The sequence below is a fragment of the Xyrauchen texanus genome, chromosome 24, assembly GCF_025860055.1.
Source record: "Xyrauchen texanus isolate HMW12.3.18 chromosome 24, RBS_HiC_50CHRs, whole genome shotgun sequence".
Taxonomy (NCBI): Eukaryota; Metazoa; Chordata; class Actinopteri; order Cypriniformes; family Catostomidae; genus Xyrauchen; species Xyrauchen texanus.
Window position 1 is genome coordinate 35,450,588 of NC_068299.1, and position 23,556 is coordinate 35,474,143.

Sequence of the window (23,556 nt, forward strand, 5' to 3'; positions counted from 1 at the left end):
ACAGACCGATTTCTCTTTTTATTATAGACCTCCTCAAGGGAGTGTTCACAATGCATGCATTATGGGTAAAGTAGTTTTGTTGCCACTACTACAGTGTAGTAGCTTAAATCACAGTAGTTTGTAAGAGGTCACTGGATGGGTCATGACAGGGTCAGTTTGTGCACAGCGAGAAATTGGAGTAATGAGGGTCTGGGTACAGAGACGGAGAGAAAGAGAGGTGAGGACACAGAACAGAGGTATGAATGCAGTCTGTGAGCTCAGTGCACTGTAGAGAGAGAGCTGATTTATTTAAAGTGGATTTTAATAGCAGTTCTGTACTTCTAACAGTTGCATCGTCGCACGCAAAACAGTGCCAGGAACAATAAAGAACAAAAAGACAAGATTTGAGAAGAGGAGGATAGAAATAGAGTTAAAGATGGAATATGATAACCCACTGCTGCAGAGTAGTGTCTGATACAAACCGTAATGCTGTAATCTGTGATGCACAGTATGTTACATTGCTCATTGATGATTTAACACACCTACATCCTGAGCAGTGTTGGGGAAGCTTCTCTACATTGAAACTGCCAGACTACTCATAATGTAAAATACAGTTAAACCAATAGCATGTTTCATTAGAAACCTTAAACTTGACCACTGTTAAACATTTGATGAGTAATTCTCTAACAGGGGCACTGTAGCTGTAAAGTTCAATGTTGATTAAAACAAGACTGATGCGTGATTGGAGGGAACAATTTCCAGACGTTAGGCTGTGTGTCCACCAAAGCCTTTCCCCAAGGCCAGCATATTTTTTCAGTTGTTTGCAATGGGAGCGCCGCATATTTAATAAAGCCAGCAGCGTGACGAGGTGCTGAGCATCTATTCCACGCTGAACGATGCATGCTTGCCATTTTTTTCTGGTCGCCGAGTGTTTAAAAATGTTCAACTTTGGGTAAAACGCAGTGTTCGTCACTGTCGCTTTTTACCCAGCCATCCAATCACAGTGGAGGAGGGGTGGGACAAATACCACATCGACCAACCATCACATCCTACTTGTACAACGACTGAACAACAATAGAGCAGCAGTTTGCTGGTCTCTGATTATTCATGTCTGTACCAGATGACATTCCCAGACTACCACAATATTAATATGAAAAATAATGCTTCAGGCTTCCCTTTATCCAGAGCAAGTACTCTTACTTGTGCCGACACGTTTACATTCAGTACTTGTTGAGAACACAAACTATCTGCGAAATTAGGTACTTGCAACACATTATGCCCGCAGATATTCCATATCATAACAACAAAAGCGTCTCAGCTTTTATATATATATATATATAATGTATAAATGCTATTCATGTCTGTATGTTTAACACTTTTTTTAAATTCGCAACAACTTAGTGCACCTCTAAGTACTTGAATACCTGGAAAATCGCATTATGTTGAAAAGTGCTTGAGAATAAAACCGAATATTCCCATCAGTGTAAAGTGTGTCCATCAAAGATGAAATCTTTCACTCCACTTTCATTGAATAATGTGCTTTTTATATCCTTTCTGTTCTTTTCAGACAGATAAAAAGTAAAAAGGAGCATTCATTTTAATCACACGTTGCACAAAGACTTGTTTCTCGTTAATAAACCGGGACACCTTTGCGAGTCTGAGATATGCTCATTACTCTCTTAAAGTGGCAGTATCATTTTAGCGCTTGTAATACAGTCATTATTTGTAAATTGTACACATTATTTAAAACAATGACAGCACATAATATTATATACAGTATACAATTTCATCACATGTTATTTGGTAGAAGGTAGAATTTGTATATTTTTAAAAGTTCAATTGTGATTATAACGATGAAAGCAAATTATTAAAAAAATAAAATATTCAGTTGTATATACTTTTTCAGGCCGGTTCTGTTCAGTTCTATTGCTTGTTCTGCACCTTATCAGCCTGAATGTAGCCCACTATTTCTGAAGGTTTATTTGTTTTCTCATCTGTTCTTATGAGAAAGATAATTATATTATGAGAGACTCATAATCTTTCAACTTTGAACATTCATATTGTGCATTGAAGAACTTTATTTTGATGAGAAATTAGAATGTGTATTTTGGTCAAACATTTTTCACAAAAAAGTTTGTCATACCGTGTTATTTAAAGGGATAGTTCACCCAAAAATGAAAATCCTCTAATCATTTACTCACTCTCATACCATCCCAGATGTGTTTGACTTTCTTTCTTCAGCAGAACACAAATAAAGATTTTCAAAAGAATAGTTCAGCTCTGTTGGTCCTCAAAATTCAAGTGAACGCTTACCAGAACTTTGAAGGCCCAAATGGCAGCATAAAAGTAATCCATAAGACTCCAGTAGGTAATTATATATCTTCTGAAGTGATATGATTGTGTGGGTGAAAAACAGATCAATATTTAAGTACTTTTTCCCCAGTTTGGAATGTCCAATTCCCAATGCGCTTTTAAGTCCTCGTGGTCGCCTAGTGACTTGCCTCGATTCGGCTGGTGTAGGAGACTGTCAACCCATGCATCTTATCACATGGCTTGTTGACAGCACGTTTGGAGGCTTCACGCCATCCACCACGGCATCCACGCTCAACTCGCCTCGCGTCCCACCGAGAACGAACCACATTATAGTGACCACAAGGAGGTTACCCCATGTGACCATACCCTTCCTAGCAACCAGACCAATTTGGTTGCTTGGGAGACTTGGCTGGAGTCACTCAGCACGCACTGGATTTGAACTAGCGAACTCCAGGGGTGGTAGCCAGCGTCTTTACCACTGAGCTACCCAGGCACCCCAAGTCCTTTTTTTTTTTTTTTTTTTTTAATGGACCTACAGAGCTGAATTATTCTCATAAAAATCTTTGTTTGTGTTCTGCTGAAGAAAGTCATACACATTTGGGATGGTTGAGTATATGATTAGAGAATTTTCATTTTTGGGTGAACTATTCCTTTAATAGTTACTATATTGAATCATGATTATATCGAACGGAATCGTAAGATAACCATATCGTCCCATCCCTAGTTATACTAGTTTACCAAAAATATTAGATAACCTCATTGAAGCTATATCAGGGGGCATTATCTTTTTTTTTTTATTTATTAAATAACTTAATATTAGATGAAAGATCAGAACAGTATGATCTGGAATATGGTGTAAGATTAGGGTGTAAAAACACTGATAACTGAATTGAAAACACAGTAGTGTTTATTTTGCTACAAAAAACACTTAGCGATGATTCGATTGAATCCGTGAATCTTTTGTGAATCATATCTGAACGTATCAGACTTTTAGTCTGGTGAACACACCACTTTTAGTTATTTCCCTGCACTGATCTTAAGAGATGAAACCTTCTGCCCTTCATAAGCCATTGACAAACACCGTTGTGTCTTTGAAACTGTATTTCAGGATGAGTGACACTTTAAAACCACTTTCTGTCCTGTCTGTATCATCTAGACATAACACCTCACCGGAGAGCATTACAGTTGTCACTCATTCTCACCGCAGACATACTAAACCTAATGACTGCAGTAATGAGGCAGTTTGTAAGAGGGATCTGTCAATCAATTGGCAAAGACCGCTATCAGTCAGAAATTAACTTTTCCATTTAAGGAGCGATCTTTGCCCCTGGTTTGGATTTTCAGGGGCACTTTATACGTTTAAAGGGCAATTTTTCTACCCACCTGAAAAAATATGGTGTCATCCTCGGATGTCATATACTTCTAAATGTAATCAATTATCAAGATGAATAACTAGATTAAGAAATGATTACCTCTAACCCATCTGACGCTGGTGCAGTCTATGGGACAGCTTGTAGGTTTAAGAGTTGCATAGACATTTAAGTGAGTGAAGTACAGTGAGTTCCACTGACACCACAGGGGCCTGTTTGCTGTTAGCTCAGGGGAGAGCATTCATTACATAGGTTGGACTAAACCGTTCTAATACTGCAGTTGTTTGATGAATACTCCATCATTCACGGCACTTCAGTTTCCCACCTAAGTGTCATTGTAATACTGCCCCCTACTGTGGGCATATGCTCACACACTGTCCTCGTACAGGACTGTCCGCATCTCTTTCACAAGCACAGTGTTCCAGCAAAACTTTGCTGAACATTGCCACAAATTAACAGTGTTAACAAGGGAACGGCATTGTAAAAAGTCTCCTATCTCAGTGTAGATCGAACAGTCAAAATCTTTCTGTAAAGTTCACTATAGGCACCTCGTGGACTGTAACTCTCCTATAACACACTGTACACTCTTAAAACACTTTCAGTAGTCTAAGTTGGCATTTAACAATGCCCAACATTATATAAATGCATCACAAGAGAATTTTGTACTCACAACTGTACATCACTCACAATTTGTGACTCACTATAGTTTGTTAATTCATTTCTAATATATTTTTAGATGCAATAATTCTTATTTTATTTTGTTATGATGAAGACATGGTAAAACGCATTTTACTCATTCTTAATTGGAGACAGGGCGGGACTGCAGGCAGGCCAATCTAGCACCACACTGTCTGCTTGCACTTGTAATCTGGGCAGTATGTGGTTTGATGTTGTCATGCTGGAAAATGCTGTGTCTGGATGGCAGTATATATTGCTCCAAAATATGTGCACATTTCTGGATTAATTGTGCCCTCACAGATGTGCAAGTCACCCATGCCATGTGAACTGAATCACTTCCATACCATGACAGATACTGGCTTGTGAGTCACTTTGACGCTACTAACAGCCTGGATGGTCCTTTTTCTCTTTGGCTTGGAGAACATCATGGCTGTGTTTTCATAAACTATTTGAAAACTCATCTGACCACAAAATATGATACCACTGTTCTACTTTCCATCTCAGATGAGACCGAACCCAGATAAATCTGCCACGATTCTGGACAGTTTTGATGTATGGCTTTTCCTTTGCATAGTAAAGCCTTAAAGAGACAGTTCACCCAAAAATGAAAATTCTCTCATGAATGCCTGGGGGGTTTACTCACCCCCCCAGGCATTCCAGATGTGTATGAACGTTCTTCTGCAGAACACAAATGAAGATTTTTAGAAGAATATTTCAGCTCTGTGGGTCCTCACTATGCATGTATATGGGTGCCAACATTTGTAAACTCCAAAATCCATATTAAAGGAGCATAAAAGTAATTTGCATGACTCCAGTGTTAAAATCCATATCTTCTGAAGTTATATGTTATATGGGTGAGAAACAGATCAATATTTAAGTCATTGTTTGTCACAAAGTGTTCTCTCTACCCAGCAGGGGATTATATTCACGAAGAAGGTGAATCACCAAAAACAGGAAGAGGAGAATGTGAAAGTGAAGGAAAAATGACTTAAATATTGATCTGTTTCTTACCCACACCTATAATATATCTTCAGAAGATATTGATGTAACCACTGGAGTTGTATGGATTACTTTTATGTTGCCCTTATGTAGATTTTAGAGCTTTAAATGTTTGGCACCCATTCACTTGCATTGTATGGACCTACGAAGCTGAGATAATCTTCTAAAAATCTTTGTTTGTGTTCTGCTGAAGAAAGAAAGACACATACATCTGGGATGGCATGAGGGTGAATAAATGATTGGATAATTAAAATTTTTGGGTGAACTATTCCTTTAACTTGCATCTGTGGATGCAGCAGCGAATGATGCTGACTGACAAAGACTGACTGCCCGGAGTGCAGTTGCTAGACTGGCCTGCCTGCAGTCCTGACCAGTCACAAACTGAGAATGTATGGTACATTATGAATTGCACAATATGGCAAAGAAGACCCTGTACAATTGTGCAGCTGAAGATCTGCATAATGGATGAATGGGGGGAACTGCGCTTGGTAAACTTAACAAACTTGTTTCTACACTGCCTGAATGCTTAATAAGTGTTATTAGAATAAATGATGTTTCACACAGTGGTAAACACTCGACTGTCCCAAAGTTTTCTAGTTTGTTGCAATCATCTGATTTGAAATGAATGTATGTAAAAAAAAAATTAAAAAAAATTACATTTTAACAAATTTAATTTCACAAGGTAAAACATCAAATAATGTGTTGTTGTAATGCTTTCAGTATAGCACAGGGAGATTCAAATTTACGAATCACTCCTTTTTGTTTTTATTAGCATTTCCAGTACTGTCCCAACCTTTTCAGAGTTGGGGTAAAATAAACTCTGCCCTTAAACATCCTTGAGGAGTTCAGGAATCTTTGCTTGCCTACTTTTTGGAAGCACAGTTCATCGGCAATTTGGTCTGACTGCAGTGCACCATCCATTAGGAACGTACAGTAGCATTTAGACCGGCGCTGAATACCTCAGCATACATAAAAGCCTCGTTGATTTAATAACTACACATTTAACAGCCTTTTGTTTGCATGGTTTCCACAGATGTTACAGTGGTGTATCAGAATGGTTTGCCGGTGATCTCTGTACGTCTGCCGTCCCGACGAGACCGCTGCCAGTTCACCCTCAAACCCTTGAGTGACACAGTGGGAGTTTTTCTTCAACAGCTGCAGGCAGAAGACAGAGGTATCGATAGAGTTGCCATCTACTCTACAGGTAGAGTACCAACACAACTCCTCTCAATTTTAGATCAACTATGATGGTGTTAGTCACAGTACAATGAGATGTTGAAGACTATATAAACCAGCTCACTGTAAAAACCCGATATGGCTCATATCAAAGGGCAATATACTATGTGTACCTTACATACTGTTAGTTTTAGAACTAAAAACGTCTGACCACCAACATCAACACATTCATTGCCTATTTGGCCTGTCTTGTTACGATATTGTAGCTAATAGTGCAGATGGAGGAGAGATACAGTTGTTGTTAAACTAACAATAAAAGTTTGGTGTCTGGGAAGTTTACTAAACGTTGGGCTTTTCTGGGCTGTTGGAAAACTGCATAACTGAATTGACTCCCGAAGGATCTCAATTTCCAATACACAGATCAAATTTCAAGATTATAACAGATTATGAACTTGAAGAACTATGATTGTGTGGCAAATCAACACAATATGAAGCAGACTTCATGGAGAGGTTAATTATAACCTAGGGCATTTAAGGATGTGAAGTAGTACTTGACAAGTTCAAAATCTTCATAAATTAGCATTTGGTGTTAAAGTCCTTTTCAGATAATTTCTAAAGATAAAGAAGCCCCAAAATGGCCCGTCATATTCTGAAGTCCGAACGAATGTGTAAAATGGTCATTAATAACTGAATAATGACTTGTGTTTTTGTGCAGATAACTTTATTTCTGCTAATATTTATACATGAAGTGTAACTCAGGGGAAAAATGAAATTATTAAAAGGTATGCTAGCACCGCTTTAAAGGAATAGTTCACCCAAAGGAGATTCGCCTTTATGCCATCCCAGATGTGTATGACTGATTTTCTTCTGCAGAACACAAATTAAGGTTTTTAGAAAAATATCTCAACCCTGAAGGTCCGTACAATGCATGTGAATGGTGACCAGAACTCTACATACAGGTATAAAAATAATCCATACGACTCCATTGATTACATCCATGTCTTCTGAAGTGATATGATAGGTGTGGGTAAGAAACAGTTCAATATTTAAGTTGTTTTTTTTTAACTATAAATCTCCACTTTCAATTTCACTTCAACATTCTTCTTAAGTTTTCTGCAATTCACATTCTCCATGTGTATCGCCACCTACTGAGCAGGGAGGAGAATTTATAGTTAAAAAGTACTTAAATATTTATCTGTTTCTTACCCGCACTTATCAAATCATTTCAGAAGACATTGATTAAACCACTGGAGTCTTATGGATTACTTTTATAATGCCTTTGTGTTTTTTTGGAACTTCAGAGTTTTGGCACCCATTTACTCTCTTTGTATGGACCTACAGAGCTGAGATATTCTTCTAAAAATCTTCATTTGTGTTCTGCTGAAGAAAGAAAGTCACACACATCTGGGATGGCATGAGGGTGAATAAATGATGAGCACATTTTTATTTTTGGGTGAACTATCCCTTTACTGGTTCACATACAAATCAAAAGTTTTTCTCCATCCCTGACGTCGAAATGTTAACATACTGCTGAATGCTGAAAAGGGTTTTTACATCTAGGTGAAATTGTGATAACAAACAAAACTCTTAGTTTGTCAATAAGGTTTTGCCTACATCTTTTCTGACCTTTCAGAGATAATAGAACAACGTTTATGGCTTTTAAATGACCTTATACGTTGTCAGCTTATTAAGTGGATGTAAGATTGTGCATGTAAATGCACTCTTTGTTTGCCGCTTTAGGTGCAAAATTAAAGAGTGTTATCAACAATTTGCTTTGCAGTTTAATCTTCATCACACATGAATCTGTTGCTTAATCTGATGGATTTAATTGATGTTGAATCTTATTCTGATTGAGGAAAAAGAATGGTTTCTGTGTACTCCAGCTCAATTATTGATGTGTGTGAGAGGCACTTGAGTTTATTCTTTAGATGTGAGATGTGTGAGAGGGGTTATGTGCTGTCTTTACTTCTCCGTTTCACCTTCAGACTGTAAAATGGTTCATTTCGTGAAGAGCACACTAATACTGCAATCTTTGTGATAAGCATTTAGATTGGCTCTTGTTGTATAGAGCCATTAAAGTGAGACGATCGCAGTTCAAAAGACTTCCTCTGTTCCATTACACATTACACTGGGAAAAATCGCTTTCCTAAGCAGTAATTTTGTCTTCTTTTCCAGAAACAAATGTCTTAACATCCTTAAACAAAATACAGTACATTTCATAAGATAATTTCAGCAATTGCATTTTGATGTTTACTTTTCTTACCCCATTGGCCGATTTTCTTTTCTTGTTTTAAGCGGAAATTCCCAATAAGAAGAGAAAAAAAATCAATGATACCTTTTCATTATTCAAAAATAGCCACGTGATTCATAAAATATAAACACTTTTTACATTAAATTTCAAGCAAAAAAAACAACTTTTGTATAAATACTATTTATACTGTGTATATACTGTTTATTTATATACCAATCAGCCACAACATTAAAACAACCGACAGGTGAAGTAAATAACATTTATTATTTGGTTACAGTGGCACCTGTCAAGGGGTGGAATATATTAGGGAGCAAGTGAACAGTCAGTTCTTGTATTTAATGTGTTGGAAGGAGGAAAATGGGCAAGTGTAAAAATGGGATCTGAGCGACATTGACAAGGGCCAAATTGTGATGGCAAGAGGACTGGGTTAGAGCATCTCCAAAACAGCAGGTCTTGTGGGGTGTTCCTGGTATGCACTGGTAGGTACCTACCAAAAGTGGTCCGAGGTAGGATAACCGGCGACAGGGTCACGGGCCCTCAAGGCTCATTGACGCGTGTGGGGAGCGAAGGCTAACCCGTCTAGTCCGATCCCACAGAAGAGCTACTGTAGCACAAATTGCTAAAAAATGTAATGCTGGCCATGATAGAAAGGTGTCAGAACACACAATGCATCACAGCTTGCTGCGTATGGGGCTGCGTAGCCGCAGACCGGTCAGAGTGTGCTGACTCTTGTCCACCGCCGAAAGTGTCTACAATGGGCACATGAGCGTCAGAACTGGACCATGGCGCAATGGAAGAAGGTGGCCTGGTCTGAGGAATCACGTTTTCTTTTAGATCATTTGGACGGCCAGGTGTGCTTTTGTTATAATGAGACTTTATCTTGTTTTGTTTTTTGAGCTGCTGCTGTTTTGAAAGCTTTGATGCTGAAATTATCCAGTCCAACTACCTCTGACATTAGCGGTTCATGGTTTGAGGCCAGCAAGCTTTTGGCTGTTGGTGGAAAAGGGGCATAAGACAACGATTAGATGGGCCTGAAGGCCAGTGGGTGATACCGGCCCACTCATGGCTACACCAGTGGTTCCAAAGTTGTGCATTTGCGATGAAGACCGTTATGTTGGTTATAAACAGGAGCGATAGTTTTATTGCATCGCTCGCTTACAGAGACAGGGTATAACACTATTCACATGTCCAATTAACAAGTTTACACCAGTTTCTAAACTCAGCAAAAAAGAAACATCCCTTCTTCAGGACACTGTATTTTAAAGATAATTTTGTAAAAAACAAATAATTTACAGATCTTTATTGTAAAGGGTTTAAACAAGGTTTTCCATGCTTGTTCAATGAACCATAAACAATTAATGAACATGCACCTGTGGAACGGTCGTTAAGACACTAACAGCTTACAGACGGTAGGCAATTAAGATCACCATTATAAAAACTTATGACACTAAAGAGACCTTTCTACTGACTCTGAAAAACACCAAAAGAAAGATGTCGAGGGTCCCTGCTCATTTGCGTGAACGTGCCTTAGGCATGCTGCATGGAGGCATGAGGACTGGAGATGTGGTCAGTAGGGTTGTGCCGATGGCGATATCATCGTCCATTGTGATGGCTGACCAACATCACGATGTAGAGCCACCATCGTGATGCCACGCCCCCTTTTGCGAGTCTTGCTAGTGTGACTCACTAATCCTAGTCTCTTCTATAGTTAACCTAAAAACTTTGCAGGGATTGCTCTGTAAATTAAATTGAGAATATAACTAATGCATATATGCTATTTTAAATACTGTAGTATATGCCAGAGACGTGACGTGTTAGTCTGTGAAAATACTGTGTCAGGCAGGCTACACAAATATTGATCTTGACATTGTTAGCTTCTTGTCTTTTTTACATGTCTACTACACTGTACATTTAGATTAAAATATTTTATGTTGTAGGCTACAAGAAAATAGCCTTTATTAATTAATTATTAGTAGTTGTAGTGTCTCAGAAAATCTTGCTCATTGTCACATAACTCTTGTATACACTGAAGCGGCAGTTTAAGATAAACCCAGACCAGCGAACGTCAAATAACTTTTGTCTGGTTAATACTTTTAAAGAAAAATGTCCTTGGCCATAAATCCATAATGTCAAATCAAATGAAAGAAACAAGGTGAATATGAATAACACACATTTATTAAAACATAGAAGAACAACAAATAAAGAACAAGAAAACGGAACAACACTCCGACCGAAACTCGGCATTAACATTTCACTTATAATTAGCAGCACAATTAACTTCAGCACAGGCTACAAAATAAATTATGTTATTGAAATATTGTAAAGTGGTCATATGAACTACACAAATGAACGTTTTAAAAATAATATGCAAAATCGAATAGCTCCGCAATGGATGGCGAAAAATGCGTAAAGAATTCTAATATCTTTCACCATAGACCATGTTTAAATTTCGATGTTTCTGGCCAGAAATACCAACATATTCACTTTATCTGGTTTTAATAAGCTGCGGATTGGAGTAACTACACTACCCGCTGTGCTGAAGACCCGCTCTGATGGAGCACTGGTAGCACATATGCACAGATATTTCCGTGCTAATCTTGCAATGAACGGAAACATTTTGTCGTAATCTTTCCCATCAATGGCCATTTCCTGCAGGTACATGGTCATTTCTGCCTCGACCTTTTGCTCATCAGTGAGTAAAATAACGAAATTATAGTTTTTAAGTGGAAAATAGTATTTATGTAAAGAGATATATTAAAATAAATAGTGCAGAAGTGAAAGCTAAAAAAAAAATGCTTCACGTGTCGTGCAACCTACTGATAAAGCGCCGACGAGTCATTAGTTGGGTTAGTAAAATAACGAAATAATAATTTTTCATATAATTTTTGAAAATTATATGAAATTATATAACCCCCCCAAAAGCCCTAAGTTTGCTGAAAATAAAAGCAGTTTTTCAGTAATATACACTTCCCCACTGCGCGCGCTAACAAACTGGTGAATTCCCTGCATGAATGTGAAATACAATGGTGCTCAATACTTGCCAAAATTCAGGCCCTGAGTTATTTTTCTGTTATTGAGGTTTTAATTGGTCTACTTGTCCGGTCGGGCAAGTAAAATTATCTTTAACTTGCCCTTCAAAAATCCACTGGTCCCAGACAAGCATTAATGTCGAGCTCTGTTATTAAAAGACCTGTTTTGTTCAAGTGAAGGGGAAACATTTTGAATCATCTATCAATGTTCTTAAAATTCCAAAAATGGAAAGAAAAAAATAAAACTGTTAATGCACCTCAGCTGAGTCTTAGTTTCTCCAAAGGTTTCTCCCTCAACTATTTAACATTTTTGGAAGTGTTTCCACAATTGCCTTTGGCTTGCACGCTGAGGGATTAGTAAAGCACTATTTTTCTTTTTTCCTAGTTTCTGTACAGCTGCTTTGGAACAAAATGTGTTGTACAAATCCCTTTACGAGTAAAACTGAATTCAATTGAATATCTTATTCCTTCTCTCTCTCTTTCCGTCTCTATAGATGAAGCAAGGATAGCGTCCTCTACGGGGGTGGATATTTTACTTTTGGACAACTTTAAGCTAGTCATTAACGATACAACATATCTGGTGCAGCCGCCCAGGAGAGGTAAGTGTGCCCTGATGCAGTGTGGGTCATTATGTGCAAGACGTTACAGAGGCACAATGGTGCACTCTGGGAACACACAATCAGTTTTAATATTCTGTTGGCATCTGTTGCAGATCTGCTGCCACATGAGGAAGCAGAGCGACTGAATGATGTGAAGCTCTTAGTGCAGCAGCTCTACACCACACTGCGTATAGATGAGCATCAGCTCGGCAAAGAGAGAGAGCTGATTGGACAACTGGAGGACCTCAACTCTCAGCTCCGCCCTCTGGAGAAGGTGCATTATTTATCTATACACAGTATATTCAGTGGCTCATCTTCTGCGGTCTATGTATAAACACTGTTGCACAGTGTTAGTAGACACATTGATTAAACTAGTGAGAGTGTGAAAAATGTTTAACAGGATTTCAGTTTTTAGGAAGTGAATGATTAATAGAATGCAAATTTTGTAATTCCATACAGTTTTGTTAATTCCACATGAGATTTGCCTTTGGGCTTGTTGTGTCCTCCTGGTATTGAAGTATTAAATCAAACATTTCTAAATGAAAACACCATCTTTAATAGACTGGCGTAGGATGCAAACAAATGTTCCGTAAATTTGTTCTACAAATATACTGGCGTGTTCTGTTGAAATCGTGTTTACGGAGATGTTTGTAACGAAATTTGAAATCTCTCTTTGTCAGGTGAAAGAAGAGCTGTGTAAGAGAGCCGAACGCAGGACTACTTGGGTGCTGTGGGGTGGGATGGCTTACATGGCCACGCAGTTTGGCATTCTGGCTCGGCTGACCTGGTGGGAGTACTCATGGGATATTATGGAGCCTGTCACGTATTTCATCACCTATGGCACAGCCATGGCCATGTATGCTTACTTTGTGCTGACACGTCAGGTGAGCAGTTCAAGCTTTGTATCCTCACATGTACAGCGGCAAGATGCTAAATGACATTTCATAAGGTCCCTTTGAATACTGGGGGTGGGAATTAGCAGCGACCTGATGATGTAATATTATATTGATATATGTGATAATATTGTGATTCCTTGTTTTGTGTATTGCAAAAATGAATTGTAATTTTGAAACATATGTATAAAATCATGACAGCACACAAGAGATGAGGACTCATCTTAACCTTCAGGTCATATCAGTAACCTTACAAAAGCTCTTTTATTCTACATGGGGCAGGGGTGTCCTCATGGGGGCTGCCATTTTAGAATCACATGACCAGTTGAATACTACGTTCTTAATCTCAGTAACCGTCTTGTTATTGGAGACTTTCACTCTTGGATTAAATTAATCCTGGCCGACTGTGAATATAACATTTTTACAATTGCGTCAGTAAATACAAACTGTTGATTTAGAATGATGCTGCATCCACACCACTAGGTGTCACTGTAAGTCCAGGATGGCATATTAAAAAAAATGACTGGGTGCACCTTTAAGTGTATTGTTACTAGTTCAAATGTCCATTGCTGATTGAATTGAATTACAACTATAAAAATGCTCATTTTTGATATCTGGAATTTGGTTTTCACTAATGGAAAAGTTCATTTCAGATATCTAGAATGTATTAATGAGTAAGAAAGCTTTTAAAGATATCTTCATATATATATTTCCAGACTTCTGCTATACCAATTGAAACATGTTGAAATATAAAGATGTCAAAATGAGCATTTTCACTAGTTGTATGTGTCAGAAATAGACTTTTGCACTCGTTACAATGTATTTATCGATATCAAAAAATATTGTTTTTACTAGGAAGTACATATCTGATAAGAAATGAATGACAGTAATTGTATTTGACAGGGTTTCCGTGGGTCTTAAAGTCTTAATGGTTCCTTCTGCAAAATAAGGCCTTAAAAAGTTCTTAAATCGGAGCAACCAGTCTTAAATTCATAAGGTCATGGCATTTAATGTTGTATGAGGGATTGTTTTCTCGTTGTGGGTTGTTTTCCCGTTGCGTATAAGTAGGGTGACCGGACGTCCCGTTTGGTAGAGGTGTGTCCCGGTGTCCTGACAATTCTCTAAACATTGTAATTATGTTCTGGTTTCAGCTATTAGGCTCACTGATTTTTTTTGTACTTACATTTGATGTACTAATTTTCCTTCTCGCTATTGTCTTTGGTATCGTTTGCTGAGAAGAGAAGCAATTTCGAAGCGTTGCACATTGATTTGACGATACTCGCAGTCTTGTCTTTCTGCAAATCTGCTGAAATGTATCTGGATACCACGGCAATGACATCATACGCTTGGCGCGCACTCTTTGTCATCTTGTCAGTCAGCACAAGTAGAAATGCACCAATAAAAAATGTGTTTTCAACAACGAGCTGAAAGATGCCGATCCATTTCTTCGAGCAGCACGTGAATATGTAAGCGAGTATTTTTCTGTAATGTTCATTTCCCCACGAGCACGGAGGTAAATCAGACAATGTCACATTTAGACCGCTACACTGCACGTTTTACCTAGTACAAGCAGTTATATGTTCAGATGTAATGTCATAATTACACATGCAACATGACATCATATGGATAGGCTACATGGAATTCAATTTGTATTAAATGTGATTAAATCGTGAAAAAAAGAAATCTAAAATAAAATATATATTTTCACAAACTATATAGCCTATAGGGCTAAGTGCAGAAGTTTACATACCCCCTTTTAATTTTATAAGTTTCCACACCCCTTTCAGAATGTATACAAACAGCCTATAAGAAATAATATTTTTTATGAAGGATTGCCATTCAAAAGCCACATAAAAAATGACATCATTATCTGTGAAATGGCCATTTTTAATGTTAAGATTTAAAGTATTTACTAGTGTACACGTGATTACTGATATAAACAATAACATATTAACTGGTAATAATTCCATTGATTCCTGATATCAATAATTAGCATTTTAAATAGTGAAAAAACTGAATTGTTGATATCTATAAATCATATCCTGCACATGATTAAATGTCCAAAGGTCATGCGATTCTGAACTTCCTGCTTTATGCTCTAAGCTACAATGGCTCTATGAAGTAGTAACATCAGTAAAAAAAATATGTCATGGAATAGCGTTATTTTCTCCCAGCATGTTTATTCATCAACCTTGCAGTCTAGCTACAAATAAAAATGACAAATTAAATAAGTTTTACAGTAGCTATATATAGCTTGTTCTGAGTATGTATTTTGACCGAACAGAAATAATTTGATTTGTTGATTTTAATGCTGCAGTATGTTCTCTATTTCACACACTTGTGGTGCTCTTTTATCCCCAAAGATATGAATGGAAATATGCAAATAAAAATATAAATGATTTGTGTTAGAATATCGATACAGATGTGTGAGGTTAAGTATAACAATACTTACAAATCTAGATTTTTTTTTTCTTTCCCCACACCTCTTATGAATACATGGGTGTTCTAGGAGGGCAATATCTATCTGACCTTTCTGCTGTTGTTCTCTCATGCAGGAATATATTTACCCAGATGCCAGGGACAGACAGTACCTGCTGTTCTTTCATAAGGGGGCGAAGAGAACACGCTTTGACATTGAGAAGTACAACAAACTGAAAGATGCGATTGCTGAGGTAAGCTAGCACACAAACTAACATTGTCTCCCATTCTCTCGAAGGAATAGTTCACCCCGAAATGAAAATTGTCATTTATTCACCCTGTCATTCCAAATCATATCACTGCCTTTGTTCCATGGATCACAGAAAGAGATGTTTTGAGGCATGTTCATGCTGCTTTTTTCCATACAATGTAAGTATGCAGTGATAAGAAGCTGTCAAGCTCCATAAAGGACTAAAAATTCATCAAAATATAAATAGTCTGTAGGACTTGTCACCATAGTCCATGTCTTCTGAACCCATACGATAGCTTTGTGTGAAGAACATACAGTTCAAACTGCTTCAAGAAGTTTCAAGAACTGTTTTTCAATAATAATAATAATAATAATAATAAAAATATGTTTTAATCATTTTAAGATTAATTTGAGAAAATTTGATGTCATTAGATGATTTTCCACCCACATTTTTTTAATGCAAATTTTGGGATATTGCATAAAAATACTGTAAATTAAAGGGACAGTTTACTGAAAAATAAAAGTTCTCTCATCACTTACTCACCCTCATGCCATCCCAGATGTGTATGACTTTCTTTCTTCTGCAGAACACAAAGATTTTTAGAAGAATATTTCAGCTCTGTAGGTCCTTACAATGCAAGTGAATGGTGACCAGAACTTTAAAGATTCAAAAAAGCACATAAAACAAGGCAGCATAAAAGTAATCCATACTCCAGTGGTTAAATACATGTCTTTTAAAGTTATATGATAGGTGTTGGTTAGAGAGATCAATATTTAATTATTATTATTTTTTTAATATAAATCATCATCTTTTGTTTTTTGGCGATACACATTCTTTGTGCATATTGCCACCTACTGGGCAGGGAGGAGAATTTAAAGGAAAAAATTACTTGAATATTGATCTGTTTTTTCACCCACACCTATCATATTGCTTCAGAAGACATGGATTTAACCACTGGAGCGATATGGATTACTTTCCTGCTGCCTTTATGTGCTTTTTGGAGCTTCAAAGTTCTGGCTACCATTCACTTGCATTGTATGAACCTACAGAGCTTAAATATTATTTTATAAATCTTCATTTGTGTTCCGCACAAGTCACGCACATCTGGGATTGCATGAGTAAATGATGAGAGAATTTTCATTTTGGGGGGAAGGATCCCTTTAAACTTGGATGGGAACACAACTAATGACACCATTGTCAGTGTGACTGACAACCAAACACAAGTTTGAATTTGTGGAAGCATTAATGAGATCTACAGTGGAGAATATTATCTGTGAATAATGACATAAATTTCAGTATTTTCTTCACACAAAGCTATCCGATGACTTCAGGAGACTTGAAATAAAGTGCACAATTCATATGGACCAAATTTAGAGGTTGGCCGCCCCAGTCACTTTATGTTCTCTTTGTATAGAGAAAAGTAGTTTAAATGTTTTTCAAAATATCCACCGTGTTTCACGGAAGAAAGTCATGTGGGTTTGGAACAGCATGATGTGGAATAATGACATGAATAATGACTGAATTTGAATTTTCTTGGTCCACTATTCCTTTAACCAGGTTGGTTGGTTCTTATTTTTCTTCTCTATCTCAGACGGAGGTGGATCTAAAGCGTCTTCGAGACCCGCTCCAGTTGAACCTCCCCATCCAGCAAATCGATGCCAGCAAGGACTGATGACAACATTAAGACCCTTCCTCAACGCGCCCTTATTTCATTCTTAATTTCATGCCTCTCTTTCTTTTCATATTTTTCAGCCTCCTGAAAAACCATTTCCACCTCCTGACCATATCCACAGCAAGTTTCTGAGTTGTTGTTTTTTTTAGCATTATTTGTATTGTTTTCATTGATTTCCAGCAAATTTGGCTCATCGATGCAGGGGAAAAGGGAATACAGTTAAACAAAAGGAAACAACTACACCCCTAAACGGATGGCTATGAGTTGTTGCCTATCAAAGCGCTTTGATAACTACTGGACCACAGAGGAAAAACGCAGCTATTTACAGGAAGTCCCTGCTTTCAGACAGGAAGTTGGGACATTGGGATTCAAACAGTACATTGCATGGATCTGTGCATAAAGACAGATTCTGAGGGATAAAAACCATCTGCCCTTGGGTTAACAGTTTTTCCACATTGGAGTACTGATTTTCCTAACTCTGACACATTGCAGAAGAGATGTTTGGGTGTTGCTGTTTTCCATCTTAGAAAAGATGTGTTTACCATCGAACCAGTTCTCATGTGGCTGCAACGCTGCATCTGCACCTGTACCTGTTCCTAACAGCCTAAGCTCCGCCCTCAAGAATTCCTTTCTTGCTTCCTGTATGGACCTGTTGAAAGCTGAAGACAAATCTAACAGCTAAAATATCACTGTGTGTTCTATTATTCCAAAAAGAAAAAGAAATGTTGGCACTTTTTATTTTAAAAGCCATATTATGTTTATTATTATAATGGGAAAAAAGAGAATTTAGAGTAGAAACTTTTTCTTCTCATTGTTAGAGGACATTTTGTTTATTTTTACCATGCCACTGGGCATTACATATCTCCAAATGACCTGTCCTTTTTTTAAATAGAGCTGTCATGTTTGAAGTCCTACAAACCCATCATGTTATTAATGGTAACACTTTACAATATCATTTCTTTTGTTAAGGGTTTATAACAGGGGTTATTAATGATTAATAAATTACATATAAATCATTTATATGCAGTTATAACAACATGAATAAAAAGGTCTTCCAACACTTGCCAAATAGTGGGCATTTTAATTTGCATATTATAAATGCTTAATAAATGCACTTATTCATACTGAAATTAATCAAAAGCATAAAATGCCCTTATTCATGATTTATGATACGATGCAGCAAAAATCGACTATTTTAGTGAGATTTAAAGGAGGAATCCTGCCATTTTTCTTTGTTTACATTCATTCCTGTGATATCTTGACTCACTTGTGTTGTTACTTTCCCTGGCACGTTGATATCTAAAGAATGGTGCTAGCCCGAGTGCTGTCCCAATTTAACTAAAGTCCTCTGCATACTTTATATATGTCCACTTTACATTAAGTTACATTTTAATTGGTTGTTGTTGTTGAATAAGTGTTAATAAGCATTTATAACAAGTGTGAAAAATTGTCTTACTATTTGGCAGGTATTACATGAAAATCACCCTCTTTAAGCATTTTGTTATAACTGCATATCAATGATTTATAATGCATTTGTAAATGACTTATTAGTTATTAATGAACCCCTTTATAAAGCCTTAACACAGGGAACATTAATGTAAATTCCAGAGGGATTCCTGAGGTGAATTACCTTTCTGGGATGACTTTTAACAAATTGAGATCTTGACTGAACGGCTCTATTCCCATAAAAAAAAACGAAGCTCAGATTGTCAACCCCTACCACTCTGTGCATTTGTTAATGATTTTTAATACTTTATTGGTATGATGCTTGGGTACAACAGTTTCCCGCCATTTACATTGTGATGAGGAATCCACATGGATGCTTTCAAATGTGCAAAGATTTGTTTTGAGCTATTTTCATTGGTTCTTTTCAAAGGTTTCTTCTATCTCTCAGCTAATATTTCTTTCAAACAACATGAAATGACATTTTCACACAGTGCCTCACAGCATCCGCTGCAGTGTGCTTGTTTGGGCTCTGATTTTCTTCTAAACACACACGTTAATCAAATAAAATCCAAGGAACTGACCCATCGAACCATCTAAAAGGGATAATTTACTCAAAAATTGAAATTCTTCAACTTTTCTTGCTGCCATGTTGATGCAAACCCTTATGATTTTATCTCTTCTGTCAAACACAACAGATGTGTTTTTGAAGAATATTCTGGTCTCTTTTTGTGGAGACTGAGGCTGCCAAGCTCCAAAATGACAATAAAGCTCCATTTAAGTATCATAAAAGTAGTCCATACTAGTCATACTCTATATTCCAAGTCTTATGAAGTCACACAGTAGCTTTTTTTTATTTTTTTGCTTTGCCATTTTGGACCTTGACAGACCCAGTCTCCAGTTGCCTTTATTAAATGGAAAGAAGCAGCCGGGATGTTCTTTAGAAAAGAGAAAATCGTACAGATTTGGAATGAAGTGTGGGAGTAAACAAAGACAAAATGGTAAACTATTCCTTTCAGCCAGGTCACGGTGTAAAATGTGATCTATTTTTCTTTGTAACATTTTGGACATAACAAGTTCTCGTAACTCATGTGGCGTTTTTAGCTACATATATCTGCCTCGATATGCCAAGAGTCTTACCATACATGCAGAGAACGTGTAATATACTAGATCCTAGACTTAGTGTGTGTTTTGCACACTTTGTGGCATGCTATAAAGAGAGATTGTTGCATCCTTTGTCTATATGTGGTATCTTTAGCAGACAGGCCTTAGCCATGGTTTGGCTGATCTTAATCATTTCTTTCATCAGTTTTGTCTCACAACTTCAGTTGTAAATATTACAGAGTGAGACTCCAGCCTACAGCTCTGAAGGAACAGATGACCCAAAAATGCAAACTTTGTCATTATTTATTCACCCTCATGTCTTTTCAAACCTGTATGCCATTTTAACACAAACAAATGCTGCTCTTTCCCATACAATGACAAAAATTGTCCATACTAGTCATACTCTATATTCCAAGTCTCCTGAAGTCATAAGAGAGCTTTGTGTGAGCAGCAGATTTAAATGGAAGTCACTGTATCTTTTCCAGTGCGCTCAAATCTCATTCGTGCTTGTGTTTGACGCCATTGATTTTTGTGTTGCATGTGACTGATTAAGACACGGCAGTTTTGATTATGCGCACAAAACATTTATAAATACATTTGTATTAAATGAGATTTGAGAGCTACAGCAGAGGGGAAGATGATTGGTGAATAACTGCTTAAATTTAAGTCTGTTGCTCACACAAAGCACTCGTATGGATCCAGAAGACTCGGAATATAGTGCACGTGATACGATGATACGTTTATGGTGCTTTTTTGCCTTTTTTGCTTTTTTTGAGCGTGACCGTTTAAATCACCATCCACTTTCATCAATGCGAGAAAAAAAAATATCTTGATTTTTCATGTTTTCCAGTAAAAATATCTAAGAATTGTTAAAACAAGATACATTTACTTGAGAAGAAAAACTACATAAGTTGTCTTGTTTTGAAAGAAATATAACAAAATTTAGTAATTATTATTAAAATTTAGCTTATTACATGAAAAAACGATTTGCCATAACGATATAAAAAAGAATCGCAAATAATTTAGTTTTTTCTTGTTGTAAGCATATACGTTACTGAATATTGTCAGATTTCTCTGCAAACAGGACTTAATATTTTATATTAATTTTGCTACTCAAGTAATGTTTTCTTCGATATTTCTTTTTACCTGAAAATAAGACAAAAAGACTTAGTAATTATTATTATTATATATATATTTTTTTTTTGGGCCGTTATTGAAAAAAGACCAGTGTAACATTCTGCCTTAGTGTTTCACAGAAAGAAAATAATACAGGTTTGGAGCAACATGAAGGTGAGTAAACGATGACCATAATTTAGTCAAATTATACCTTTAGAAATAACTTTACTGGGAGGGAAAGCACAATCCATTCATCATAAACCTTAATACTGTGGCTTTTTTATGTGCAGTTTGCGTGTGTGGCTGAATGTTTGTGAGTGGAAGTGTTGTGTTGGAGAGCGCCGGTTGTTGTTGAGGAAAGTACGGGGTCAGTGGGCATTACCAAGAGTGAACGACTGATTTACTCTTTAACTTTCGGTTTGAAATGGAGATACTTCTCTCTCTTATACGACTTTGTGTTTGAACCGCATTTGTTGGATGACACATTCTACTATGAGCTTAAATTTTGTCTGTGGTTCACATGTATTTGATACATGGACAGAGATGGTGATCACGATTTTGCAAGTTCCTGTAACAGCGTTCTTGTCAAACCAACCCTAACCATACTTGTCAAAAGTACAGTCATCTGCAACAACAGTGGGACAGCTTTTTAACTGTGTTGTTCAAGTATCTTGTCATTTGTTGACAAATTATGAGTACATATTCATGCATAATCTTCGTCCACAGCACTATAATCAATATGAGCAAAAGTCTATTTGTCTGCCTCACATATGTTATCAATAATCCTAAATTCATCCCATCTGAAAACGTTAGTGCACGTGCAAAAAACACGCCCATCTCCTCTTCAAAAATGCCCAGACATCCCTTGACCTACATCTAAAGGTCTTGAACCTGATCATTATCCAATGATACGTTTAACTTCTTTTCATTTATTTTGTAGGGTTTTCTTTTTGTTTCAGGGTTTTTATAATAATCTATCAAATATATGGAACTTATTCTAAAGCGGGTGTTGCATGAATGTATGTTTACATGGGGTAATTATATCAAAATGAATTTTAAAAATGTTAAGATTATTATGAATGCTGATTGCAGAGTAACAGACTCGTTTATCAATAGAGGATTTTTCCTTCTAGTCCCCAACCCTCAATGGCCCTGTAGTGAGCGCCCTGATGTACTGCGGTGGCACTGAATGGGAAAGGATCTAAACTCAATTTATGTCCTGTTTCAGTCTGTCTGTGGTCTGGCAGTCTTAATACTGCTGCTCGATCGCTCGTGTCTATCAGAAGAGCTGCGGTGCTGCCTTTTATTCTGAACCCTGAACTAAGAGTACCGAAGATCTGAGCACATTATTTCTCCGCCTCTGACGGCCCTTGCTCCGCCCCTTTTTCTTCCTTGAGTCTGTCTCCCACACTGATTACATTTTAGATATGTGTATTATTTTAAACTTCCTTCATGTGCACTTAAAATGAAAATTATATTTTGGAGAAAAAAGGAAATGAGTGACGCTGAATGAAAACATTTTTGCTTTATCCATGTACTTTGTTCATTGTTTTTCATTGGCATCGGATGCTGTAATGCTAGAAGACTTTAAAAAGTAAAGTGTAAACTCCTGTATCATTTATGAAATGTGTATAAAAGAGAAATGTAATTCAATTATCAATAAATAATTATCCCGTTTTGGAACCGGTCGTCATTTTACTTTGTTGATGGAAATGCTGTTTTTATGAGCTGTTACTAATGGAAACATGGAACATTTGAACTTTTATCATTTAATTTGTCACAACAAAGGACTATTCAAGTGAGCCGTATGGACAGGCCAAATTACTCTGTACAAAACACAATATAAGTGTTAAATAGTTTTAAATTCTAACACATGTTGTGTTCCTGGTCAAAATGACCGGCCCACTAAGTTTGTTTATAAATCTCTCATTGCATATATTATCTCAAGATATTGCATTAGAACTTTTTAACAACTTATTTTTCAGTTATGACATTTAGTAATTATAATAATTATTTTGTACTCATTTTTTGAACATTTTTAAACAAATATTTTTACCTGAGTCATTGAACTGAAATATCGTAACTTACAGCAGATTATCCCGATTCAAACGAGTCTGAACACATCATAATATGAAATGTAGATCTTGAAATATTACTGAAAGAGTGTACATGGAAAGACAATACATATAAGGGCACGCAACACATTTGTGTGTGTTTGGGTGGTTTACGAGGACATTTTTAGTGTCCCCATAATTCAAATCACTT

The 23,556-nt window shown here is 36.8% G+C and overlaps 1 protein-coding gene across 1 annotated transcript in view; it reads left to right on the plus strand.

The window, feature by feature from the left end:
• LOC127617478 (calcium uniporter protein, mitochondrial) overlaps nt 1-22,962 on the plus strand; it is a 101,670-nt gene extending 78,708 nt beyond the window's left edge. The window contains exons 4-9 of the mRNA XM_052089455.1: nt 6,373-6,543; nt 12,290-12,394; nt 12,508-12,668; nt 13,075-13,278; nt 15,843-15,959; nt 17,548-22,962. Coding sequence (XP_051945415.1) covers nt 6,373-6,543; nt 12,290-12,394; nt 12,508-12,668; nt 13,075-13,278; nt 15,843-15,959; nt 17,548-17,628 — 839 coding nt within the window. The 3' untranslated portion in view covers nt 17,629-22,962. The remainder of the gene's footprint in view (nt 1-6,372; nt 6,544-12,289; nt 12,395-12,507; nt 12,669-13,074; nt 13,279-15,842; nt 15,960-17,547) is intronic.
• Nucleotides 22,963-23,556: the final 594 nt, after the last annotated feature.